Raw genomic sequence first — 24,880 nt, 5'->3', positions numbered from 1 at the left:
CGCAGGCGCAGTGCCCGCATTCCATCATGGCGGAGCGGCGGAGCGGCGGGCGGCAGCGCCGGGGCTGAGGCGGGGGCTGCGGTGCCGCGCTCGGTCAGTGCTGCCGCGGCGGGGAGCGGGACGGGGCGGGGATCGCTCCCGTGGCTTCTCGCTGTCTTTTTAATTTTTTTTATTTTTTTTTTCCCGGAGAGAGGGCGGGAGGGCCGAGCCGGCCGGCGGAGAGCCGCGCTCCCCACCCAAGGCGCGGTGGGCAGTGCCAGCAGCGGGCGGGAGAGGCGCGGAGCCCCGCGGTGGGGAGCGGAGCCGAAACGGGGGGGAAGGTGGCGGCGGGAGGGCGGCTGGGAAGGGAGGGAATGGGGGAGGGGGGTGTGCGGCGGGGGCCGCCGTGCGGGACGGGGCGGGGGCAGCGGGGTGCCCGCCGTGTGTGTGGGGGGGGTTACGGGAGAGGTGCGGGACCCCGCGGTCTGGGGCGGTGTTAAAAGGGGGAGTGCGGGGTCTGGGGGAGGTTGGGAGGGAGCAGGGCAGGCGGGAGGATGGGGGGGCTCGGAGGGGCCCTGACGGGACAGGCGGGCAGCGGGAGGCAGAAGGGGCCGGGCGGGGGTCTGGTCGGTCCCGTGTGTGGGGAGGGGGTGTCCGGGCTGGTCGGACGAGCTCCGCCGTGCCCCCCGGAGGAGTTAATGCCAGCGGGCTCCCCGGGCTCGTTCTTCCCATTCCCGGTCCTCTTCCCCAGCGCATGAATTCCCCGTCCCTCTTTTTTTTTTTTTTTTTTTTTTTTTTTTTTTTTGTTCCTTTCCTTTTCTTTCTATTTCTTTGGGGTGAGATCTGAAGTCATTCCTCCTCCCCCTCTCACCCCCCCCACTCCCCGGCTTCCCCCTCTCCGCCTCCCCCCCGTTCTCCCTCCTCGGCAGCCGGAGCTGCTGCCTGCAAATGCCACGTCGCCTTCTGGTTGTTCCCCTTGACTGATCAGCAGCTCCGGTACCAGACACCTCCCCCAGCTCCTCCTGGGGTCGGGGCAGGGGGAGGTCAGTCCTGTCATCCACTGTTTGGGTGGTGACCATCTTGTACCCTCCCCTCCATTCCGCTTTGTCCCCCCTCCGCCCTGGGACAGCAGCAGAGGTGGGGACCCGACTGTGACTGCTTTCCAGCCCAATCCTGTGACTGCCTCCTACAAAAAGCTGCTGGCTTCAGCAGGGTGCAGATGCTCTCCTCCCGAGGGCTCAGAGAATGGGCTCCAGGGGGTTCCCAGCCTCTCCACTGCCTCTTACTTGGGGTGCTCCGTGCCCACGCTTCCCAATAATGTTAAAAAAGGGGGAATAAAGCAATGCTGGCAGGTGGATGGGCTTCCTTGAGCAGCTTGCTCACAGCTGAGTTCTGAGTTTTGCTTCTGTTTCAAACTTTCTCTTTGGGCTTCTCGTTGAGATGATGGAAATTTGCTGTGAAGGTAATTTATTTTCATAAACGGGGTCATATTAGATTTCCCTTTCTGTGCACTCTTTGAATATTTTATCTTCTCCATACTGTGGCAGCTGGGATGTTTTCACAGTGGCAGTCCTGCCTTGCTTTACCCCCTGTCTTATTGTGAATATTGACAGACAGATATGTTTTTCAGTATCCTGGAATGCCTACGGGCTGTGATGTTCAAATGTATTTATCTTTATGACACTCGGTTCAATAGGGAAATATTATCTCAGTCACAGATGGAAAGACTGAGGCACCGAAATATTTATGGCCCAAGGTCACACAGGAAGTATGTGGTGAGGCAGGGAATTGAATCTAGATTTCCTGAGACTCAGATTAGCATTTTAACCAGGGAAGCATCCTCTCTGTATTTTAAGCCAATAAATTGACCTTGGAGTTAATATCCAGTGTAAAAGAAAGCACTTTCTGCTTTGTTTGTGACTAAGAAGCAAAACTTAAGGTGCATCCCACACTTGCATTCCTTCTCTTGTTTTATGTAATTTATATGTGAAAGAGGATAAGGTGGTAAAATAGGAAAGATGTTGACTTTCTCAAGGCTCTGCCTGTGTAATCCTGCATCCTGAAAACCAGCCAGCTATTCCACTGCCCCCTCTCTTAGGTCTTTTTACCTTACCCCCTTCCAGAGCTCTGAAAGTTTTGGGATGGGGTTGTTGTCTGGGAATAATTTGTCCTTAGCTAGGATGAAATAAATCTAATAACCTGTACAGCTGAGGTGACAGCCATCCCCTTCGTGGTCACTGGGATCCTAAATTTTAGTTTCTGATGCTTAGCCCAGCAGTCTGTGAATAAACAGGGCTTGTATTGGCCACCTTAAACATTTCCCAGAGCAAGCTACAAGTTGTTCCCTCAGCTGTAGGCTCAGTATCCTTGCAGCAGGTTTTGGAAAAACTTGGCCTTAACTGCAGGTGAGTGGTGCTCTGACAGTGAAGTGGAATAATTGCAATTTCTTGGGGCTTTGGATCTGCCCAGATCCCTCCTGCAGGTTGCATTAGGATGGCTTGGTTGTGTTTGTAAAATTGTTGGTAGTTATTTTTACAGCAGTGTTTTGCTCCCCGATGGTTTTGAGGAATTGGATGTTAGGATAGTTAAAAACAAATAACTCCTGGCGTGTTCACCTTTAGTGAGAATAAAGATAACTTCACACAAATGGATTTCCTGCCACAAGCCTTGATCACAAACTGCATCTGGCTTTGATGTTGTGCTGCAACCAAATTTGCAACAAAGTTGAGCGTAAGTGTTCTAAATAAGGCTTTTAACCCTCTTTTGTTTGGGTTTTTTTGGAGGCTAGCATTTGCATCGTGTTGACTGTGTGGGTTGTCACACCCATGCCAACAGTCTTTCATCTTTTGTGTTTATTTTTAGGAAAGGTTTGGTGAGTCCTTAAAAAAACCCAAGATTTTGTATGTGCTGTGCAAACAGTCAGAATTCCAGCATTCTGCTCACGACAGAGAGTGCCTGCCCTTGGCAGACCCCCCTGGGAACACTGCACCTTTGAGGGGTACTGTAGATGTGTTTGTACACCCATTTGTACACCCATTGTTGAAAAAGGTTTTGGGATCCCTTTGGGTGAATTTCAAGCACACTGAAATAGATGTTTTAAGCTTGGAAGCCTGAAAGTGACACCTTTTTTTGATGACCTGCCATTTCCCCAGCTTGGAAGGCTTCTTTTCAAACTCTAGAAATAAGCCTGTAACTTTCAAGGAAACAAACAACTGGGAAGGCATTTTTACAATATTTTGCCTCAAAATCATAAGCCAATATGAAATACTGTAAGAATGCCTCCCCTAGTTACATATTTTCTTAGTTTTGCAGCATAATTTGATGTACTCAGATTTTAAATTTAATCTGTGAAAGCAGATGAGAAATTCCCAGTAATGCCACAACCACCAAGAGGCTGTAGGAGTAACAGTTACATTTCTGACTCCTCATTTTGCTGTGTCTCAAAGTGATCAGGTCTGAACTATCAGCATTTAAACTTGTGGGCACTCCTTGCTCTGGTCTCAAGGCCAGTGAGTATTAGAGGAGTAACCTTTTCATTTTTTTTTTCACCTGCTTTTAGCAAGTTGTCATGAAGCTTTCCAAGGTCAAGATGGTTAGTTTTCAGCTGTTATCTTTGCTGCAAGCCAGACCTTAGCTGAAAAGTTTTGGATTCCTGAGTGAGGAGCACACACTGAACTCTTTATTGCATTCTTGAAGAGCTTATTGTAAAAGCAGCGATAATTTATTCTTTCAGTGGTGCTAACACAATCCTTTCTGTGTATTGACCAGCAAAGACAGACCACTGGCTCAGAGCCCTCAGCCTGTTTCAATCTTAATGTAAATCTGCTATTGTTCCCAATATCTTGATTGATGTGGAAAATACCTCTGTTTGCTCAAGATTCACTTTTCCAGCATTGCAGCCCGCTGCCTTCTGTGGTTTTGTTGTGTGTTTGGGGTTTTGGTTTGGTTTTTTTACCCTTGTCTCATTAAAAGTAGTTTAGGAGGAACATTTACTAGGCTGGGACTTCACAAACATCTGTGGCTTCAGGACAGTATCACCTTTCTGGGGAAAATAACAATGGATCTGCTGTGTTTGCTGGAGGAAGCAGTGAGCTTCTGCTGGCTGGCTCAGTGCAGACTCAGTCTCTGAACTACCTCAGGGGAGCTCTGGGGGCAGAGATTTCTTACAGTGTTCCAGCATTATCTTTAGAAAAAACTGTCTTGGGAATTGACTGATATTTCTGAAGACTTCCTAAGTCTGGAGATCTAAACCCATCCTCTTTCTAAAACTCAGCCTGCAGAGGGGTGAGGAGCTGGAGGTTTGAGAAAGGGGATGATTCTGAGAGTGTTAAATGAGATGTCCTGAATCCCTTCAGTGACTGCTGGGGGCATCTGCAGAGGGGCAGTTTCTAGAATAAAGCTGGGCTGCTCTGTAGGGATTGTATTTTGCAGATTGTAAAGTTTTTCTCTTTTCAGTGTAGCCTGTCAAGAGCACAAATATGGGCATGGTGATTTAAATTGGGATATGTCCCTGGTGATTTAAATTTGGATAAATTTGCATACCTTTTGGAACTGTTTCTTGTTGCTGTTATTGTCTCACAGGGGATCAGAGCATCGAGTAGGTGAGGAAGAAAATCCATTGGAGTGCCACAGAATGTGCTTCCTATGGGATCCATCTTCATAGCCTTCAAGTTCCCTTTGGCTAGTTAGGTCCTGGCTTGAGCAAGGAGTTGTCTTTGGCTAGTAAATGTCTGTGCAATGTTTGCACACTGTCAGGTTCTGCACGGGCTGAATGAATACAGGAAGGCTGCAGAAGGATTTTTTTTCCCAGTAGAGTCTTCCTTGAGTTTTGTTTGCTGAGTCTGGTGGAGTTAATCATTGGCTGCTCTCTGATCATCTCTTACTGGTTTCTTGAATGTAGGTTGTTTTCTGCACCTGTTTTTTTAACTTGCCAAGTCAGTAAAACTAAAATTCCTGTTAACTTTTCTCTTGTCTGCAGAAAGAAGACTGAGGGACAGCACACTGCTCATACTACAGCAGGCAACATTTATCAAGAGGAGCAAATTCAAGTCAGGAGAGTGTCAAGGGTAATCAGACATAATTTACTGTTCTCCCACATTTTATGAAGCCTTTTTTCCCCTTAAGTCTGTAAGTAACACTTTAAGGTGAAATAATGTAGAAGTATTTGATAGACTTCTACACTTAGTTCTCCTTTATTTTCTGGAAGAAATTTTTTATAACTTCTCATCAAGTAAAAAAAAACTAATTGTGGAAGAAAGAACTTGAGACAGTTCTTGAGATAAGGAGAGGTGCAGTATGTCCACATGAACATTATTGATTTTGCAAGGTAGCAGCCTTGTCTATTTTTACATTAATCCCTCTCTCTCTCCCCATCCCTCTTAGCTGGAAGTTTTGTCTTACAGAGACTTAATTAATTAACTTTTGGATAAAGAAAATAAATTCTGTTTTTTGTGAAATGCATTTCCTGTGCAGATGACAGCTCAGGTGGGTGGTAGCTTACTGATCAGTGACCAACTAGGTGGCCTAACTCAAATACTTTTTTTTTTTTTAAGTTGGAGCTCGTGGGATTGAGCTCCTCAGTTGTGGAATTGATCAGGTCATGGAACTGAACTGTTTTACAGTCACTAATTACATGGCAGTCTCAGCTTTGTGAAGAGCAGTTTACCCTGTTCTCCTGAGCCCATTCATGCTTGGTTCACAATTGTATAATGCAACAGAAGAAATGAAGAACTGAATGGTAGCTCATCAGGGTAGAAGAGGATCTGATGAGAAACTTCCTAAGTACAAAAGAAGTCTTTAGGGAGAAAAGTTGAAAGTGTCCTGTGAGCCAAAGATCCATCAGCAAATCATGAAGAAGATATAAAGGTGTATCTTAGAAGATGTCAGATTATAGTCTCTGGACATGAAATAGTATTTTGAGAGGAAAATAGTTTAACCATGTTAAATAGGGGGTTATAAACTTGGATGGAATATTTTTATCTGCTGTTGAATGCTCTTATCAAATAGCTTCACCAGACATCTCTCTTTAACAGGGGTCAGTTTTTCTCTGAAGTCTGCAAGTGTTCCAGACTGGTGATCTGTAGCATTGATGTCTCCTTTCAGCTGGGGTGGTCACACTGCAGCTACTTGAGGGAGTAAGGACAGCCTTGAATTCCTGCAGGGCCATAAGGAGCTTTAGTTCTCTGAAAGTGCCTGCAAGATGGTACATGTTGGTGTTGAGCAGAATGGCTGCTTTCATCAGAACCTTTAATCTGCTTACCAATACATATATTTTTGTCCATTTCAAAATGTCAGAGGTGGTAATTATTTAGAAGGATCTCTTGGGTTTGGAGCATATTATGTAAACAGCTTTTTGGTGTATTCTATCTACACTGTCAGTTTGCTTTTTAATTCCTATGTTTTTGAAAACACAAGCTTTATAAAAACATTTGTAGATAGAAAATATCATCCTTAGATTCTACAAAACTGTGATCATTTACACTTATGCTTTTATGGGAAGGTGTCCAAATTTGTAGCAAGTTGACTGATTCATCAGTTAAATATTTCAAGCTCAGATATAGAAGCAAATTATTTTAGTGTGTTACCATGCATCAGCTGAACTGGTGCAGGTGTTGCTGGCTTGTCACAAACACTGGGTGAGGTGTGTTTGCTTACACCTCATATGTATGACCTCATACTTGCATTTTAGTTTGCATTTTCCATGAACTGATAAAATGCACGTGGTCTGTTACCATGAGGCTGCTCAGGCAGGGTAACTGAAGTAATTTATTGGTGTGTTTTAGCCTTTGGTTTAAGTGTAAAATGTCTTAACTAGACCAGTTTGATCTGCTGTGCAGCTGAAGCATTACAGCCTCCAGCTCTTCTCATGTTGCCCAGGGGAAAGAGTCTGGAGTTTGTGTATCAAAATAATTCTTCCTTGCTGGAAGTTTGCATAATCTCTTACAAGTTGGAGAAATCCTTTGCTTTTGCTGTGCTTTTGTGCTTGTTTTTGAAGTCGTGTTGTGTAAGAGAGTCCTGGAGTTAAAAAGCTTGTTTGTATCATTGCCTGGGTACATCAAGCAGATTGAATCAGAGCTGAAGTCAGCCTTGGTGCCTAGGGAAACCTGAAAGAAAGCAAACTCCTGCTGGTGTTAATCTTGTGAAGTCCTGGTTTTCCTTCTGTTTTGCTGGATTAGATGACAACTGACTGCTCTGAACAGTCTCGTGGTAGGGAGCCTTTCCTGGAAATGGAGGGGTTGCTGTTGTTTTGAATAATCTGGATGATTGCTCTCTCCTGAGAGTCAAGTTTAAGATGAAAAGTAAAATGATGTCCAAGATCTGGAATGCAAGTGTTTGGAAGATAACTTTTGGTTCAGATTTTCTTTGTATCACAGCAGCTGGGCTGACGTGGTGCTTGTGTCTGCTGTCCCATAATCCTCTCTAGGTTAATTTAGGGCAGGTATTAGCCAGCTCTGGATCTAAGAAGGTCTGAGTTTTGGTGCTTCCTGGCTTAATCCCAGGAGTTTTCTATTGCCTCAAGCAAACTGATGATGTCCATGTCTGTGCAGCACACAGTGTGACACATTTGGTGTCTGGAAATGCGTGGCACAGGACAAAAGAGAGCAGCCAAGCTCAGGATGCACTTAGATTTGCTGCTTTGCTGGTGGCCCTCAGCCAACTCTTACTTGAAAATGATCAGAAAAGCTTTTAAAAATACATAGCTATTTATTCCTTGCTGTAAACTGGGTGTTGCTTGCTGTCAGGAGGGAACTCAGCTGAACAAGGTGCTGTGGAATAGCTCTGCCCATCCAGTTGCCATTTCTTTGGGTTGTTTCCATTCTCTGTATCTGAACTTTTTCCCCTGGGATAGAAGAAAACTGGTCAATAAAGGGGCAGAACATGTTTCACTTGAGGGGAAAAACCTGTTGTAAAATGGATTCAATTTTATGTTCTACTTCCAGACCAAATTTATCCCACAGGGAGGAAGTGCACTAAGTTATCCAGATATTAACATGGATTTCAGAATCCTGGAGCACGTGCATCTCCTCACAGTTCCTATCTTGTAAATCTTGGCTTGGTCTGCAACATTTTGCTTCAAATACTGAGATCTGAAGTTACTGAAAGGTGGGAATTCAGCCACCTTTTTGGTGACCAGTGAAGCCCTTACTGCATTATCACTAGGATCTATTTTCAGGTGTGTAATAGGGCTACACACAGCAAATTTTAACAATATTGATAGAGATGGAAAATATCTTAATCCCATGATGTTTTTAAAGTTGAAATAAGAACGAAACACATTAAAAACTCAATCCTTTGATGGGTTCAGTTCTCTTGAACAATTCTAGAAGCAGGATTAGGACCTTCCAGGAGCTACTGGATTTGGTTTTATGGTCTTAGGAAGCAGCAGGGAAGTGCTTAGGATATGACTCTGCTATTCTGACAGTAAAAAGATAAAATAAATCAATAAAGGAAAATATTTATCTGAAAGTAATGCAATGTTTGCATTATGGAAACTGTTAAGCAAACTTTACAGTCTCATAAATGAATAATTAAGAAGACAGACATGGCCTTAGTGTGACCAATGAGAATATTTTTTTTTAAAAAACAGCTTAAGTCAAGTCAAACCTAATGCACTCTGGCCATTGACAGAAACTTTCTTCCCAGCTCAAAGTTCCTAACAGTGGGGTTTCTTTTGTGAAGGACACCAAGAAATCCTGTAGCCACTGGGAAATTGTGTCTTAAGGGATGAATCCTAGAGGATGTAGCTTTAGGCTCAAAGGTAGTTCTCTAGCACTGTGGAGTTTCTCTTTGAGAGTGGAGGGGAGCAATTTTTTTTATTGCTTTCCTGGCACAGTCATGTCAGGAACCTGATCCATGTTGGTGAGGGAGGATGAAAGTTGATATTATCACTTAGGTCAGAGTTCCCATGGGGCTTGCTGTGTTGTACCTGCTGCCTCTCTGCATCTTTAGGTTGTTGTGGGTGTTTTTTGTGGAGGCTTTGTATCTCTCTCCTTCTTCAGGGAGATTTTCTGTCAGGTCTCACAGTACCCTGAGAGATGGGCATTAATACTTGATCATCTTTAGAAAAAAAGTGTTTTTCTGTAATTTGCTGGTTACTTTTTTTCTTCTTAAGAGCATTTTATTTTGACTTCCCCCTCCATTCTTGGCCAGGGGAGCCAGGCAGCTTTCTGAAGGTTTTAGGAAGTTAGTAGAGGTCCTTTTGACAAGTGACCTGTTGTGTTGGATCCCCAGATGGTCTTGGAAAGCAGGGAATGTCCCAAGTCATGGTGAATGGCTTGTGGTCACTTTTGTACTTCACCATGGAAACTCTTAGCACTAATTTGGAATAAGCAGTTAAGTAACTGTTGGACTTTGTGCAGAAGACAGGGAAATGTTTGAGCCTCTGTGGAGTTGATGTGTCTGTGGTCTCTTCAGATCTTGCCTGCCCTAGGTTTGGAAGCTTCCAGCCATGGAATTGTTTCAGTCCTCAGTTTGGATGTGGTCCTGAGCAGGAGCCCTTGGAGTGGGATGGCAGCAGCAGTGCAGTGCTGGGATTAGGTGATTCTGCTGTTTTCCATGCAACTTTTGTTTTGTCCCCATGATGTCTGGGGCAGAGCATCTGCAACAGAGCAGGAGCTCAGGTGTTTTGGGATTGATGCTTGGAAAGATTTTTAAGGAGTTTCTAGAAAGTGCAGAGCGCAGAAACCTCGCGCTGTGTCTGTGGTGTTGGGGTGGGCTTTTTTTGAGAGCTTGTTGGTTTACTTGGCTTGCAGATCCTCACCTAGGTCAAAATTGCCAGGTCCTAGCAATGCCTGGACCAAAATGCCACTGGGCTTTTCACAGCTGTCATTAAACATTAAAAATGTTTGAGCATGATTGTCGGGTAAGCCTTGGAGAACATTTTCAGTATCAAAAGTTGTGGTGCCCTTCTGGCTAAAAGCCAGACTTCATGCAAGATGGTGTGGAGAAATTCACTTGGGTGCCATTATAAATTATTTCCAGCATTTTAATCAAAACACATATTTAGTTTTGAACAGATGACTGTTATGGAGTGATGGTGGTCCTTTCAGAGCTCAAGTTGTAACTGAGCTTCTGTTAAATCTGTCGTTCACTTCATCTTGCTAAAAGCAAACCAGTCCAGCTTGGACTCCTCCTGTGTGGTTCTGTGGCAGAGGAGAGCTATTTTAGGATTGGGATGCTATCTTAAAGACCTTGTTAATAATGTTTATTTGAAAAACTTGGGTGGGAGAGAGGAGCTTGTATTTTTTTTCCAGAATGTTTCCACCCTCAAAATTACTTGGGGCATAAATGCTGAATCTGGAGGGGTGAGAGTTTGGTTTGTGTTGGTTTTTTAGAGTTCACAAATAAAATTTCATCTGACTTTTATTTGGATCTGCTGTTCTTTTTAACAGCTTTGGAGATTGCTGATGTAAAATCCAACTGACAGTTTAACATACTCAGAAGTTTCTGCCTGCAGGAGACCTGGAGTTTAATCCATGGCAGTGTCTCAGTGTTTTCTTTATCAGAACCCATGAGATTCCTGTACTTCTGTGTCCACTGATCCACTTCTAGTTGTGACTTTTCTCCAAAGACAAAAGACATTAAATATGTTGCTTTTAATGAGGTTTTTTTTGTTAATGTTGGGGGGTTTTTTTGCCCCCATTTAAATAAAATAAATATATGTAATATATAAAAGCTTAGTAAATATATCATTCTATTTATTCCATTAATATAAAAAGGTTTAATTAAAGCTCTAGGGTTTTTATACAACACAGCTTTTAATAAATAACAATATTGTAGCATTTTAGTTCCTTCAATACATGTAAACTTATGATCAGGCTAGAAGGTCACATAAGGCATTGAACCTAGAAATCAGGAAGTCTGGGCTGAATTTCTAGCTCTTCATCAGACTTCCTCTTTCATCCTGGACACATTGTTCTTTCTAACTCAGGAATACTGTATTTTAAAAAAAAAAAGTCTCAGTTTAAGTAATAAGTTTGTTGGAATAGGAACTTTTTCATATTAAATCCAGTACTGACTTTAATGAAAATAGAGGCTTTTGGTAGCTTCTGTGTGGGATTAGAAACTTTTTTACTGTTCACCTTCTACTCTGGACAGTGGAATGAAGTTGATCCATTTCTGTCTAGAGTGTTTCCCTCTCCTGTAATTTCTCTGTGCTATCTTTCTGGAGAGAGATTTTTATTCTATACTGGAAAAATATTTTAATATGAGACAACAGTCTTTCTATAACTTGTTAAAAACACAATACTGCTACACATTTGCACAATAGATAATATATTATGCCAGTGTTATTAAAGGATATCATTCTATTGAAAAAGTTGGTTTTTTTCAGCAAGAGTTTTTTCTTATTTTGTATGTATCAAAACTCACTCAGTGAATACACAGATTTCCCTGTTTTTGGTGCACATAAAAAGTTGCAAAGTCATTGTTGACACCCAAAGAGGAACTGTGCTAAATTGCTGAGGTGTTGTTGGTGTTTGCTGGGGACTGTTCCAGAGCTCTTGATAAAACAGCAGCAGTGCCTTTATGCAGGGAAATCATTGAGTGGTCACTTTTTTTCTCCGAGGGTTAAGTGTTAAGTTTTGAAGTTGTTTCTGTGGTGCCACCCAAGTGGAAGTGACAGTGAGTTGGAGGTGACACCTCATGGTGTGACTCTTGGGGTGTCCTGCACAGGGACAGGATGATCCCATGGTGGGTCCCTTCCAACCCAGCATTTTCTGTGATTCTTCATGCCAAGCTGGCAGTGCAGCAAGCATCCCTTCTGATGCTTTTTCTTTGGAACTACCCCTGTGTCCTGTTGCTCTTCCATACACTGCATCTTCCCTTTGGATTGAAATGATTTTACACTGCTTATCTTTTAATTTCCAAATGCCTCCTGAGAACCCGTGGTGACTTCCATGGTGATGACTGGAATCACCTACCCTTAACTTTTCCCCCCAGGGCAGCTAAAACTGCCTGGTTTGTCATAGAATCATAGAATGGGCTGGGTTGGAAGGGACCTCAGAGCTCATCAAGTCCAACCCTTGCTCCACTCCCCCCGTGGTTCCCAGCCCATGGCACTGAGTGCCACATCCAGGCTCTTTTGAAATATCTCCAGGGATGGAGAATCCACCCCTTCCCTGGGCAGCCCATTCCAATGGCTGATCACCCTCTCCAGAAAGAAATTCTTTCTAATGTCCAACCTAAACCTCCCCTGGCACAACTTGAGACCTCTTGTGCCCTCTTGTCTTGCTGAGAGTTGCTTGGGAAAAGAGCCCAACCCCCCCCTGGCTCCAGCCTCCTTTCAGGGAGTTGGAGAGAGTGATGAGGTCTCCCCTGAGCCTCCTCTTCTCCAGCCTCAACACCCCCAGCTCCCTCAGCCTCTCCTCATAGGATCTGTGCTCGAGGTTTTCTGGAAGAGGAAAAACAAAACACCAGGTTGTCTGGGCAATGCACTGCATCTTCCTTTCAGTTGGGATTGCAATGATTTTACACTGCTTATCTTTTAATTTCCGAATGCCTCCTGAGAACCCGAGGTGACTTCCATGGTGATGGCTGGAATCACCTACCCTTAACTTTTCCCTGATAACCAGCTAAAACTGCCTGGTTTGTCTGGGCATGAGAGCCCAGCTCTCTCAGCTGAGGAGCTGCCTCTGGAGGGGAGCAGGCAAGGAATCAATGAACAGAGTTCAGTGCGGATCCTCGGAGCTGGAGAGGGGCCAGGATGACTGCAGCACTGGTGGAGAAGAATTTGGGCTGGAGAAAAGGGAAGGCCAATGTTTCAGTCTTCCAGAGCCTCAGCGTTTTTACTATGTCAGGAAGTGAGGTCAGGCACAGCCGCTCTATGCTGGAATTGTTTTCTGGAAGGCAAGTCATGAAGATTTTCTGTTTTTCTTAGAAGCCTTTGTAGAGCGAGGCTGGCAGTGGAAAATATTGCCTCCTTTTTTAATATGGTTAAAGTGATTAACCAGATTACATTAGCCCAGCTCTGAATTACTCAGGAACGCTTCTCCGGGTAGATTCTGAAAATACAAACTGGTTTTATTTGGTTGAAAATGGTTTAAATTTTTAGGTTGTAAAAGCAATGGCAAAGTATTTCCCTTCTTTAAATCCCTGTCCTTGGACAAACAAGCTGTGAAAGCAGTAGTTCAGGCTCCTTCTGGGGTAGGTTTCTGCTAGCACAGAAGTGCAGTAGCTACTGTTCCTTCTTTCACCTTGGGTAAAGCAGTGTTTCAGAAGGTTTATTTCTGAGGTGGTTAGTCCCAGGTTTTTATTTGTATTATTTTAATGGCTGTCATGTTCTGTGGGCTGAATTCATCTGTCAGCTCAAACAAGGTTTGAGAATGACCTTTAGCTGATGTCTGATGGAAACCATCCTAAAGAAATGAACTAGGCCAGAAGTACCACTGCAGAATATAACCTTTCTGAAAATTAATCCACTTAATTCCATGGTGACTGAAAAACCTCTAGTGCCTGGTGACAAAGCTCTAGGAAATACCTATGCAAATTCTGCTCTTGATTAAGTATAGTGATTCCCTAGTTCTCCTATGTTCCTTTGCAAGCTGAAAACTACAAAATTTGCCTAATGTTTAATGCTTACAGGTGGGGGTTTCTTGTTTACTCTAGAATTCCAATTTTTGTGTATTAGCTCATTTTTAGTGTCTGGGTTGTTTTGTTGGGTTTTCCTATTTTTTGCTGAGCCCATCAGTACACAGTGGGATGTTCCTCTGTATCATGCTTGTTCTGCCACTTTTAGGCATCTGAGCCCAGCTGTACAGTAAAATGTCAGTGTTCTGAGCCAAGTGAAACTGCCCAAGAGTTATTAACGTGGTTTCATTTATGCAAGTGCTTCTGTTTCCTGCTGAGACCTGAAATTGTCTGTGCTAATTTTGGAGATAACGGTATAAAAACATTTGTTTCCTGATACTCCAAAATATAAGTTCTTCCTCTGATAAATGTGAAGTTGCAGCACTAAGCAAGTGGAAGGTGTGTGTGTGTGTTTAGGTGTAAATGTAAATATTCCTGTGTCATTAGGCAATAGAGTCAGGATCCTAAAAACCCCATGGATGTTGGAGCTGTATTGATGTTCTGCTCTGTGATCTGTTGTAACCTCACTGCTCTGCTGGCTCATGTAGACACAGCCTCAAAGAATTACATTAAGCCAACTAGGAGACTGGGACAGAAAGTTTGAATGTTCATTTAAGATTGCAGGTGGTACTGGGACTTGTTTCAGAACATGTTTTTCTCCAGCTGGCTATTTTGCTTAGTTCACCATCTGAACACAGATGGAGCTGCTTCTTGGTGAAGGGTTTTCCCCTTTATGTTAAGTGCTCATTTCTCTCCTCTCTCAAGTTCTTAGGTTAAATTAATTGAGACTATACACATACCCCAAATCCTTTATCTGCCTGTGTATACTGAACTCCTATTGCAGATCTTAAGAATTAATTAAGACTTAACCTCTGAACCTCTACAAATGGGAGAGGTGCAGTGGAGGAAACAACTGCTTCAATTTAACATCCTGGCTGGTAGTGTTCCCATGCAGAAGGTATATTTGTAAGTGGAGTGGTTATATACAACCAGATGAGTTTGTTCCCTTGGCAGTGGTAATTCAGAATCTGGCAGCTGGGGTGGAAGATTATTTTACTCAGGAAATAAATAACACACTAAGGTACTTGGGTGTATTTAGGACAAACCTGATATAAATTTAAACTTGGGAGGTTGTGTCTAGCCCTTGCACCTGTGGGGTGATATTTGGCCTCTTAAAATTGGTAGAGGAGCAGACCCAGAAAGCAGTTGGTATGCAGAATGAGCTGGGTTCTTTGGCAGTCTTGTCTGGTTTGTTATGCTGCTTTTTGGGGCTGTGTGATTGTATCAGTTATTCTGACATGCTTCTGCAAACAGGAAAGAATGTGGTCTTTACCAATGGATGCTGCCAGCCCTTTGCCTTGTCATGGTAATATTGGAGAAATCCTTGTGATCTCAGCTTCTGTTATAGATCCTTCCTGAGCAAAATGAGTTGAAGGCAGAAGGATTTGGTTTTTTCCACCTCCCAAACACTGTCATTTCCATCCTGGTTATAGAAAACTGCACAAGAATTTGGCAGCTGTGTATTGATCGACCTGGTTCATGCCCAGCTTTGGGGGTGGAGGAGAGCAACAATGTTTTTTGGTTTGATTTTGATTTTTTTAAATTTAATGAATTGGACCATCCTATCCACCTTTTGTCTTCTGTCTGGGTTTATGGGAGGTAATGGGACTGGAAAAGGAAGTGTCAGCATTTCCTGTATCCTGTTATCTTGTGCTTTTTCTGGTTGCTGAAGTATCTATGCACTGAAAATTCACTAGCATTAGGATTTCATTTTGCCTTATTATAATTACAGGTCATTCATTAGAAGCCCCAAACCACGTGGCACATTTCCATATGCAGTTCCTCCTGGTACTCTGCTCTCTTGTGTTGTCCTAAGCTTTTTTTCCCTGTGTCAGATTTCTGTGTCAACGACATGGTGCTACATTGGAGAAATTGGATGGGTTGGGGTTTTTTGTTGGTTTTTTTTTTTATCATCATAGAGTCTGAAATGTACATGTGGTATATGAACCATCTGGCCTGAAGTTGAAGTACAAGCAGTGTAGAAATTGTAACTACAAAATTAAGAACAAAATGCTGCCCAAATGTAAAAGCTGCTGGTGTGGAGTTGCATCACTTGTGTGCTGATTGCATCACTCCTGGCACAGCAGGTTGGATATGCACAGTTCCTACTTAAAGAGCATGGTTTTGGAAGAAGGATGTGTATTGCCTAAATGCACTACTTAAACATGAAAAGAAGGGTGATATTTTGGACTACTTGGGTGTACTTTGTTGTGAGGAACTCATGTGATCCCCTCTGAGCTTTTCAGGCTGTCAATCTGCACAGGTCTTTAAGGAGTGGATGTGTTGTAAGTTTTGTCTCCAGTTGAAGTCAGTTTATTTGAAAATCTTTGGGGGAGCCTCGTAGGCTGTTGCAGCCTGATCATATTTTCCTGTTGAGTCTTCAAATGCTTTGGAATTGCTGTCATTAAAGAATTGAATTGGTATCACAGTGCAAGTGTTTGTTTTTCAGAGAAGGAAGGAAAATAATCAAACCCAACATCTCCAAGGCACCTCCTGTATTTTTCTTGTAAAATGCTGACATCAAATTAGGCAAACAAAGTTGGGAATTACTTGAAGGGGGGGAGAGACCTGTCTAATATTGTCCCTCTCTGTGTTTTTGCAGGTGGTTGATGTGAGCAGCTGTCAATGAATGGTTTCCAGACATGATGGCTGACCAGCCACCTCCCTTAGAAGCCACCCCGATCTTGAATGAAGTGCCACTTCTACCTCACATGGTTAATGGGGACAGCATACAACAGGCAAGGAAACTCACTGCACTTCCAGACAATCCCTGCAGCACAGAGGTAGCTGGGAGGCTGACATTGGGGTGTGCTGTAGAAACCAGAACAGATGAACAACAAATAGGTTTTCAAACTTGGGTGGTGGCTGAAAGAGGGGGAGGCTTGAAATAGAGCAGCCCTGGTGCTGGTCTGCAAACTCAGAGAAGCACATGGTGCTCAGCACTGAGATCATCAGGAAAACAGAAGTGCACATGGAGAGAGGAATATTTATACAGTGGAAATGTGGAAAGACAGCAAATTGAAAGAGTGTTTGTTACACACATGTAAGTGCCTTAAAATGAAGACTGCAAAAAGAAAAGAATAAAAGGAAAAATATAAGGATTTACTAAAGCACTAAGGTTTTGAAAACTCTTCTTAAAACTCATGTCAAATAATCTATAAGGATTAGCAGGTGGCTGCAGTGCTCTAAATCAAGAAGTCTGTTGCAGGGAAGCAAGAGGCAGGACCATATTAAGTATCCTCATTAATAATTACAGTGCACTGCTGAAACCTGAGGATATTTAATTGAAACTTTAGAATTTTATTGGACACAACCCTTCAGAAGTACCTGGTCGGATTAGAAATACAGATGAAAGTGGAAACAAAATGATTTCACAGAAGCACAAGCTCGTGTAACTTGTCAGTAAACTTGAAGTAAATTTACTGTTGGCAGTAGGAGCTGAGTGTTGAAGCAGGGGGCAGAACTACCCATAGCTTTAGTCTGATCTTTATGTAACTTCAAATGTCAGAAATTGGAAGAGGAATTAAAGGGTTAATCCAGAAGGAAAAGTTACATAAAAGTTTCTGAAGGACAACTCATGAAATTATTATGAAGGGTAACAGTGGAGACCTTGGCATATTTGTCAGTATTTGAGTACAGTAAAACAATCATGAATTGTTGAGGGTCTCATGGCCCATAAATGCTGGCAAGTTTTAAATAGATATCCTCTACTTTGTTACAGATGGGGAGAATTGAGGTATAGCTGCTTGTAAAAATAGCCTTGACTTAGGAAAAAAAAAGTCTGCTCTGCTTTTTTTTCCTCAGACTCTGGAGTGACTGTTTTGAAATAAGTAAAGCTATAGAGTCTCTATGCTAATTCTGAAGTTCTGGCATTAGCAACATGAAATGTGAAGTGCTGACCAGCTGTGAGGTTATTCAGTAGCCAGTGTGTCATGTTACACAGGGAAAGAGATCAAGTAGATCCAACTGGAGACCATTTCCAGAGCTGTGTTGGTGTAACATCAGTAGATCAGTGGATACTGAGTGCCCAAAAAGTGATGATCACTGAGATGTTTTTAGTGGAGGCTGTTTGCAACCAGGTGAGGCTAAACCAACCAACCAGAAAATTAAAAAAGAACTGGATCTTAGAGATGCATTGGAAGAGTGGACTTCATGTTGATGTACCAACATTTCTCATTCTAACATGTCTGCATTTAATAGGCACCTCATGGTGCCAGCCTTCAGCTGCTGAACACATCCATTTGCTGCTCTTGTTTGGGGCACTTTTCCCCAGAGAGGAGAAGCTTCTGAGCCAGGCTCACGTTGGAAAAGTTTGCTTTTAATTGGGCTATTCACTTAGAAGCTTCATTAATGCAGATGATTCTTTAATTATTTGGCAGTTGGTGCCATAGAGGACAGGCTAATTATAGAGCATTGTACAGTGGGTTTGTTGTCAGAAATAAAACTTGTGCTGTTTGGCCTGTGGCTTCAAGCAGGGGGATGCAGCACCCAGCTCAGAGTTTCATTTCACATAAAGTGGAAGTTGGGACTTTTCTGGAAGGCTTTCTCCTTCTGCAGGAAGTTCAGCAATGAAAAGTCTGTGTATGAGGGATAAAAACAAAACACTGACCAGCTTTTGGGCTGTGTTGGTGCCACTTGTTCTGAGATGGTTCAGAGGGACAGCTGAGGGTGTAGACGTTGCTGTGGCTGTCTCTAACTTGGCTTAGACTGAGTCAGAAACACTCCAGCTTCCTGGAAATTTTTCCTTGGTGGACGGTAGATGGAACTGCATTTGCTTCATTAATTATGGTGAGTCATTCCTCTAAGACATTGCCCTGTGCATTCCTGAAATTCCACTCTCTGAACCACTCCAGAGCCTTGTGATTACACAACTTGCTTGTGATCCTTCTCCCTGAGCTCAGTTAATAGTTTCCTGAACCTGGTGGTGAGAAGTTCAGTTAATGGAACCCTGTTCAGAGGCTCTGAATTTCTCAAAGGATCTCTGTCCTGCCCCTGAATTCTCTTGTCTTGGAGGTGAAGCTTGCTTGTGGGGTTTAAAACCTGCTTAGGGAGTCCTGTCCCCTGCTCGTGTCCCTCCCAGCAGCTGCTGTGTGCAGCAGACCTCATCTTTGCTGCTGCTTTACATTCAAGCAAATCCCAGGTTTTCCTCAGGTCCCATCTGTCTGATGTAATTGTCATCCCATGAGTGGTATAAAAACATTTTATAAAAATTGAACGAATGGAACCTGTTCTTTTTGGCTAGTTTTGCCAAAGGTATTTCAGTTTTTATTTTGGCCTTTCTCTACACGCTGGGAGTTTTAACTCTGAATTCTGACGTGACCAAACCTCTTGTTTTACTGCAGAGCTTGACCCTTGCCTGTGCAATAGAGTAGAATCCCCCTGCAAAATTCCTGCAGCCAATATTTTCACAGTGGGCCTGCAGCACGTGGGCTGGATGGGGTGGAAGCAGGGGATGGTTGGTGTTAGGCAGCAGAAGGGAAACGAGGCTGTGAGCTGCCTGAGGAGGAACCCTGGCAGATGTCCACATTGATTTGGGTGCCAGTGAATGTGATCATGGCCAAGCTGACCTGCAGAACCTCCCTGCTAGCTGTGTTTCCTTAGCTCTAGGGTTACAGAAGCATTGGGAGGGAACACACCTGATCTTTCAGGAGCTGTTGAGCAGTGCTGGTTGGCGTGACCTGCTTCATCACCTCTGCTGCTCACCTTCCACCCCCAAAGGACTGCATCCTTCCATTAAATTCCTTGGTAGCATCAGAGGATGTTTTCCTAAAATACAGACCAGCATGCTTTCAGTGACAAAACACAGCTGAGGGGGGGTGTGTGTGTGTGTGTGCTCCTGGTTTTGCCACTTCAGCTCTCAAACTGGCATTTCAAAAAAAAAAGTTTTTTTTCCAAGGCAAGGCTTGGAAAGTGAGGTGAATCTTGGGGAGGTTATTGTTTCAGTAAAAGAAGAGTTTGAAAATATTGAAAAGCAAAACTTTGAAATATTTCATCAAGGGAATCACTTCTGTAATCAAATAAAAATACTGATTTTGTAAAAATTGATAATTTTAAGTCAAAGGCTCACATTCTACCTGCTGGTGTTTTTCAGCTTGATTTGTAACTCAGGTTGCTACAGCTGTATTGTTTTAATCAAATGTGTGGGTATAAAGAAGAGGTGGGGTTTTGCCCCTGGTAATTTCTAAATTTTTTAAAGAACTCTCCTCTTTTCTGTTGTTTTTTTTTTTTTTTTTACAGGTTATTCTTGTGCAGGTAAACCCAGGCGAAACCTTTACAATTACGACTGAAGATGGACACATGCAGTGTATCCAAGGTAAAGGAAAAGCTGGAGGGCTAAATCCAAATATTTTGATTCTGTCATTATCACAGCACAGTATCTGTTTCTGTGATGTCAGATGTGTATTCATATGTTCTGCAGTGTAATAATAAATCAGTTTTTTCATTGTGTACTTTAAGCACAAATGAGACAGCCCAGAAATTCCCAAGCTTTCCTGCATCTCTGCAGGCTTTGCAGCTGATGTATAAAAAGGCTGGCATCTCAGTTTTTTAATAATCATCCAGCTGTCTTCTCAGGTCCTTAACACACAAATATACACAGGATTTAGTCCACACTAATCTAAACAACATTAATAAGCACTGTGTGACCTCACTGTAATGGGAGGTAGGGAAGCTGTGCTGCCCTCTGTGTGCCTGCAAACTATTTTTTACCTTCTGGGTAGGTGACACAACTGCAGATCTGAGTCAGGTCAAAATGTCTCCTCTAAGTCAAGTTGAATTTATCAGTACTTCCATTTGGAGTATTTTTCACCGTGCTGTTATATAAAATGTGTCCATTCTGATTTCATCAAATTCCAGGCAGGAACACTCTCAGTTTGATGTGAAAAATAATATATTCCTTTAAGAAATAATAAAAATCCAAACACATTGGTAGAGCAGCTGTCAGCATTACTGTGGTGCCAATATTGTTGTTACAGACTTCTGTCTGTCACAAAATAAGAACTAAAATTTATCTTTGCTGATTTTTTGTACAATTAAGTAATTGCTGTTGGCTGTGTAAGTGCAGTGATTGGAGTAAATCTCATCTGTGCTTTTTGTAGAATATTTTCTTGTACAGCCATGTTTTCATTCAGCAATATTATCTAAAATTCTGGGTGCTCCCCAAAAGCTATTAAGTCATACTTAATGTGTATTTTGAATGTCAAAATGAGCTATCCATTAGGGACATAAATAGCATTATTTTTCTTGATGGAAACTAGGTATGGCCACTTTTTTATTTTTTAAACTTGCAGTCCTGATTATTCAAGTTCCTCTCCTAACTGACTTTTTAACTGGAATAGTTGAAGCTTTACTTCTAAATGCACTTATGTAAAAGAAGGTCTATAAATACAGAGTTGGATGCATTTGTTGGCTTGTTGGGCACCAAAATGAGCCATCATCTTTGGAAGAAAAAAAAAAGTGTAATTTGTAAAAGCCTGGTTTGTTAAAAAGTGGCACCTTGTTACTTCTCAGGTCCAGCACACGTTCCTATGATGTCACCAAATGGTTCTATGCCACCCATATTTGTGCCTCCTGGTTATGTATCTCAGGTAAACTTTGATTTCTTCTTTTATTTCAGTATGTTTGTAGGTGTGGCTTATTAACAGTAAGGGGATTGATTATTTTATCTGGAAGAGCTATTAAAAGCACTGATTGTGTTTTTTCCATTGAACTTACCAGCTATTTAACTATTCAGATTTCTCTCTTTTAATACACCTCTGTTTATCAAAGTTTTCAATGCCCCTTTCTTTACCAGCTCTGACCTCCTCAACATTCAGCAAAACACTGTGGTGTTAGAGCACAAGTGTGAGGAAGAGGAGGAGTGTTCATGCTCCTGACCTCTGACTCTGGGCTTCTCTCCCAGCTTTACTTTTCCATTCTGACTGATTTTTCCACTCCTCTGCATTGCTAAGTCACAGCAGGTCAGCTCTGCCTGTGGTATCTGAACTGTTATCAGAGATCCTTGGTCATTGCCAGTTTGATTTACTTTTCAATTTATGCTTTTTTTTTAAGGGAAGTTATTAAAACCAAATGTTTAAATGGGGTAGCACAGGTTTCTCATTTTCTAGTGGTGTTCAAAATCAGGAGTTTTCTGAGCAGTAGGCTTGAAAACCTGGTAACTCTGTGTTCTCAAGCTCCCCAGGCAGCTGGCTGTTTGCATACAGCTGCCTCTGCAGTTTGTGCTTCTGCTATAAGTAGGTAATTTCATGCAGCCCCTGAGGAAAGATTCCCCCAGATAATTTATGTATCAATACAAAACTGATCTTTCAAGTGCAAACAGCACTGGCAAATGCTGAGGGGTACAAACTGCAAAATGTTTGGTGTTTGCTGCCATTTGAAACTTGGAGGTTTGGGGATTTCCCTTGGTCATTGAGACAGAGATCAGGTAAGTTTGGAACCAACTTTAAATGAGGCTCTGGCAGGGTATCCCTTCTAGCTGAAACAGTGCTGTGTGTTCTTGCTTGATACATACATAGGAGAGAGGTCAGGTAGTCATCAAAGTTTGCAGTGAGTTTTGAGTTGTGTTACATTACCATGCAATGCACTGTAGGTGCATTTGGTCCCCTTGGTGAGCCAAGAAAGATCCCCCCATGATACTTCTGGAACAAAAGTGTAGTCAGGGTGAGCTGAGACTGCAGTGACTCTAAGAATTGCTGATCATAGAATCACAGAATGGGCTGGGTTGGAAGGGACCTCAGAGCTCACCAAGTCCAACCCTTGATCCACTCCCCCCGTGGTTCCCAGCCCATGGCACTGAGTGCCACATCCAGGCTCTTTTGAAATAGCTCCAGGGATGGAGAATCCACCCCTTCCCTGGGCAGCCCATTCCAATGGCTGAGCACCCTCTCCAGAAAGAAATTCTTTCTCATGTCCAACCTAAACCTCCCCTGGCACAACTTGAGACCTCTTGTGCCCTCTTGTCTTGCTGAGAGTTGCCTGGGAAAAGAGCCCAACCCCCCCCTGGCTCCAACCTCCTTTCAGGGAGTTGGAGAGAGTGATGAGGTCTCCCCTGAGCCTCCTCTTCTCCAGCCTCAACACCCCCAGCTCCCTCAGCCTCTCCTCATAGGATCTGATGGTGCAGCTGACTCTCAGGCCACCTCACAGCTGAACTTTGTCATGGCACTTTGCAAGTGGCCACGTTCTGTTTCCCTTCAGAAGAATAATTTTGCTTTAGTTTGCTCTCTCCCTGGCTGAGGAGCCTTTCAGGTTGGGCTCTTGGCGTCAGCAAGGTCCCAACATCCGTAGTGCCTTCTATGGCCAACAAGGAAATAAATGCTGCAGTGATTTCTGATAGCCAACCCAAACATGCTGGAGCAGGCTAGAAGGAGCTCCCAGGGTAAAACATATGGGCTGCTTTTGTCTAAGTGCTTGCTTTTTTTTTTTTTTATCTTGTTTTATTTACGGGGAGGAATTGCGTGAAGAAAATCGATTTGGTTTTGCATCTCAAGTTTGTGTGGCAGGCTGCACCTGGAACGTGCCTCTTGCCTTCACAGATCCTTTCTGCTGACTGCAGGATCCATTTCTGTGATTGCTAAAGCACTGTAAGGCCCTGCCAATAGCATTTGTGATCTGTGTGTTTAAATGGTACCCAGAGGAGATGACTGGTGTTGAGGGAAGGAAGTATAAAGCTGCAGACTAATTTTAAACCAATCTAAGAAATATGCCTGGTTTTCCTTCTGAGACATGATTAATTCTAAACCATCAGTTTGCCTTTAACATTGAGCTTTTTTTCTGTCACTTTTTTTTCCAGCTACGTTGCTCACACCTGTTTAATTTTTTGTGTGAGGGAGCAGACAATTGATGTGTTGTCTGCCTTGAAAATTTGCTTTGGGCCAGACTTCTCATTAGAGACAGCCTGAATTTTATGCCAGTGGTCTTCTGTGTTGTAGCAAAAGAAACAAACTGGAGTGTGAGCAGGTGATTTCTCTGATGGTCAACTTGGAAGCCTTTGAGCCTCTCAGAGCTGTAGGTGCTGAAAACATAACCCCTCAGATGAGCAGCCTGGGCTGGAACCACAGGGTGACAACAGATGGGTGCAGCTGTCCTGGCTCTGCTCTGCTGAAAAGGACCCTGTGACCCTCAGCTTGGCTGTTCCAGGTGTCTTAAAGATGAGACTAAACCTGGCACTGGTTTCCTTCAGTGTCATCATTCTTTAATAGGTCTTTTTGTGACTCCTGCTCTGGTGGTGTTTCTTGACCTTCTCTTCTAAAGCCTGTGCTTTGCCCAAAGTCTTGTCTCAGTTTTAAGATTCAGAGAAGCGTTACTGTAGGAAACCTGGAAGTATTTTTAATTTACTACAGGAACAGCCATCTGTTGAGATGCTAATGTATTTCACACTGGCAGAATTAGACTCCAGAAGGAGCCTGGATGTTTTCAGCAGGTTTAGAAGAGTGTGTGTGCACACATCTGCAGGCACTGACTTAGCATCGCTTTATCCCGGAGTCCAGACACACAGACAGCTTCCTTCTCTGAATTCTCTCAGCCTGTGGCAAGCATGAAATCCATTTTGACATTTGAGTTGGGCTGGATCATAGTAAGGAGACAGCAGAGCTGCCTTGTAGCACTTTGTACTTGCCACAGGCTAGGAACACACAGGCAGCCTGGGAGGATGTGCAGGAACTTGGATGCACGACAGCTCTGTCGGACAGGACGTGGGCTACAGCAGTTCTGGCTGTAATTACAGGTGGGCTGGGAATTACTCCCTGATCACTTCACCTTGGTTGTTTAAAGGAATATATACATTATTCACACATTACAGATCATTGAACACCTCAGTGTGTGAGGCTGGCTGCCTCCAAGTCCAGTTCCTCCCAGCAGCATGTGCTGGGCTTCCTCTGGAATTCCTTTTGGTGTGTAGATCCCAGACTGCCAGGGGTAAACTGAAGCCCAGGGGTTCATTATGAAATGCCCATTCTTCTCGAGATTGTTTCTGTCCTGATGTTTCTTTTCTTGCTTTGCCTGGCAGGTGGTGGAAGAGAACGGAGTTCGTAAAGTGGTGGTGCTGCCCCACTCAGCTGAATTCCACCCTTCCATGCATCCTCCTCCTCCTCCTCCCCACGTGCCACATTACATGCACCATCACCACGCCTTGCTTCCCCACCCACCTCACCCAGTGTACCCCCCAGTTCCTGGGACAGGAGAGCTGCCACCACAGTTCATCCACCAGCACCCACCACCCCACGTTTTTCAAGAACAAGGTGAGGGCCCAGGTGATGTTGAAATCCAGGGGGAGTTCTCT

General features: G+C 43.3%; 1 protein-coding gene across 2 annotated transcripts in view; it reads left to right on the top strand.

The window, feature by feature from the left end:
• LOC139802688 (fibronectin type-III domain-containing protein 3a-like) overlaps window positions 1–24,880 on the top strand; it is a 41,442-nt gene continuing 16,562 nt past the window's right edge. Inside the window, exons 1-6 of one of the 2 annotated variants that reach the window (XM_071758088.1) lie at window positions 2–93; window positions 4,958–5,045; window positions 16,208–16,343; window positions 19,843–19,918; window positions 21,115–21,191; window positions 24,608–24,839. In XM_071758088.1, the coding sequence (XP_071614189.1) occupies window positions 16,248–16,343; window positions 19,843–19,918; window positions 21,115–21,191; window positions 24,608–24,839 (481 nt within the window). In that variant the 5' untranslated portion in view covers window positions 2–93; window positions 4,958–5,045; window positions 16,208–16,247. Of the gene's footprint in view, window positions 94–4,957; window positions 5,046–16,207; window positions 16,344–19,842; window positions 19,919–21,114; window positions 21,192–24,607; window positions 24,840–24,880 lie in introns of both variants that reach the window. The other variant, XM_071758089.1, reaches the window with a different exon arrangement.

This window comes from Heliangelus exortis, chromosome 14, assembly GCF_036169615.1.
Source record: "Heliangelus exortis chromosome 14, bHelExo1.hap1, whole genome shotgun sequence".
Taxonomy (NCBI): Eukaryota; Metazoa; Chordata; class Aves; order Apodiformes; family Trochilidae; genus Heliangelus; species Heliangelus exortis.
This window is presented reverse-complemented; position numbering and strand designations above follow the sequence as displayed.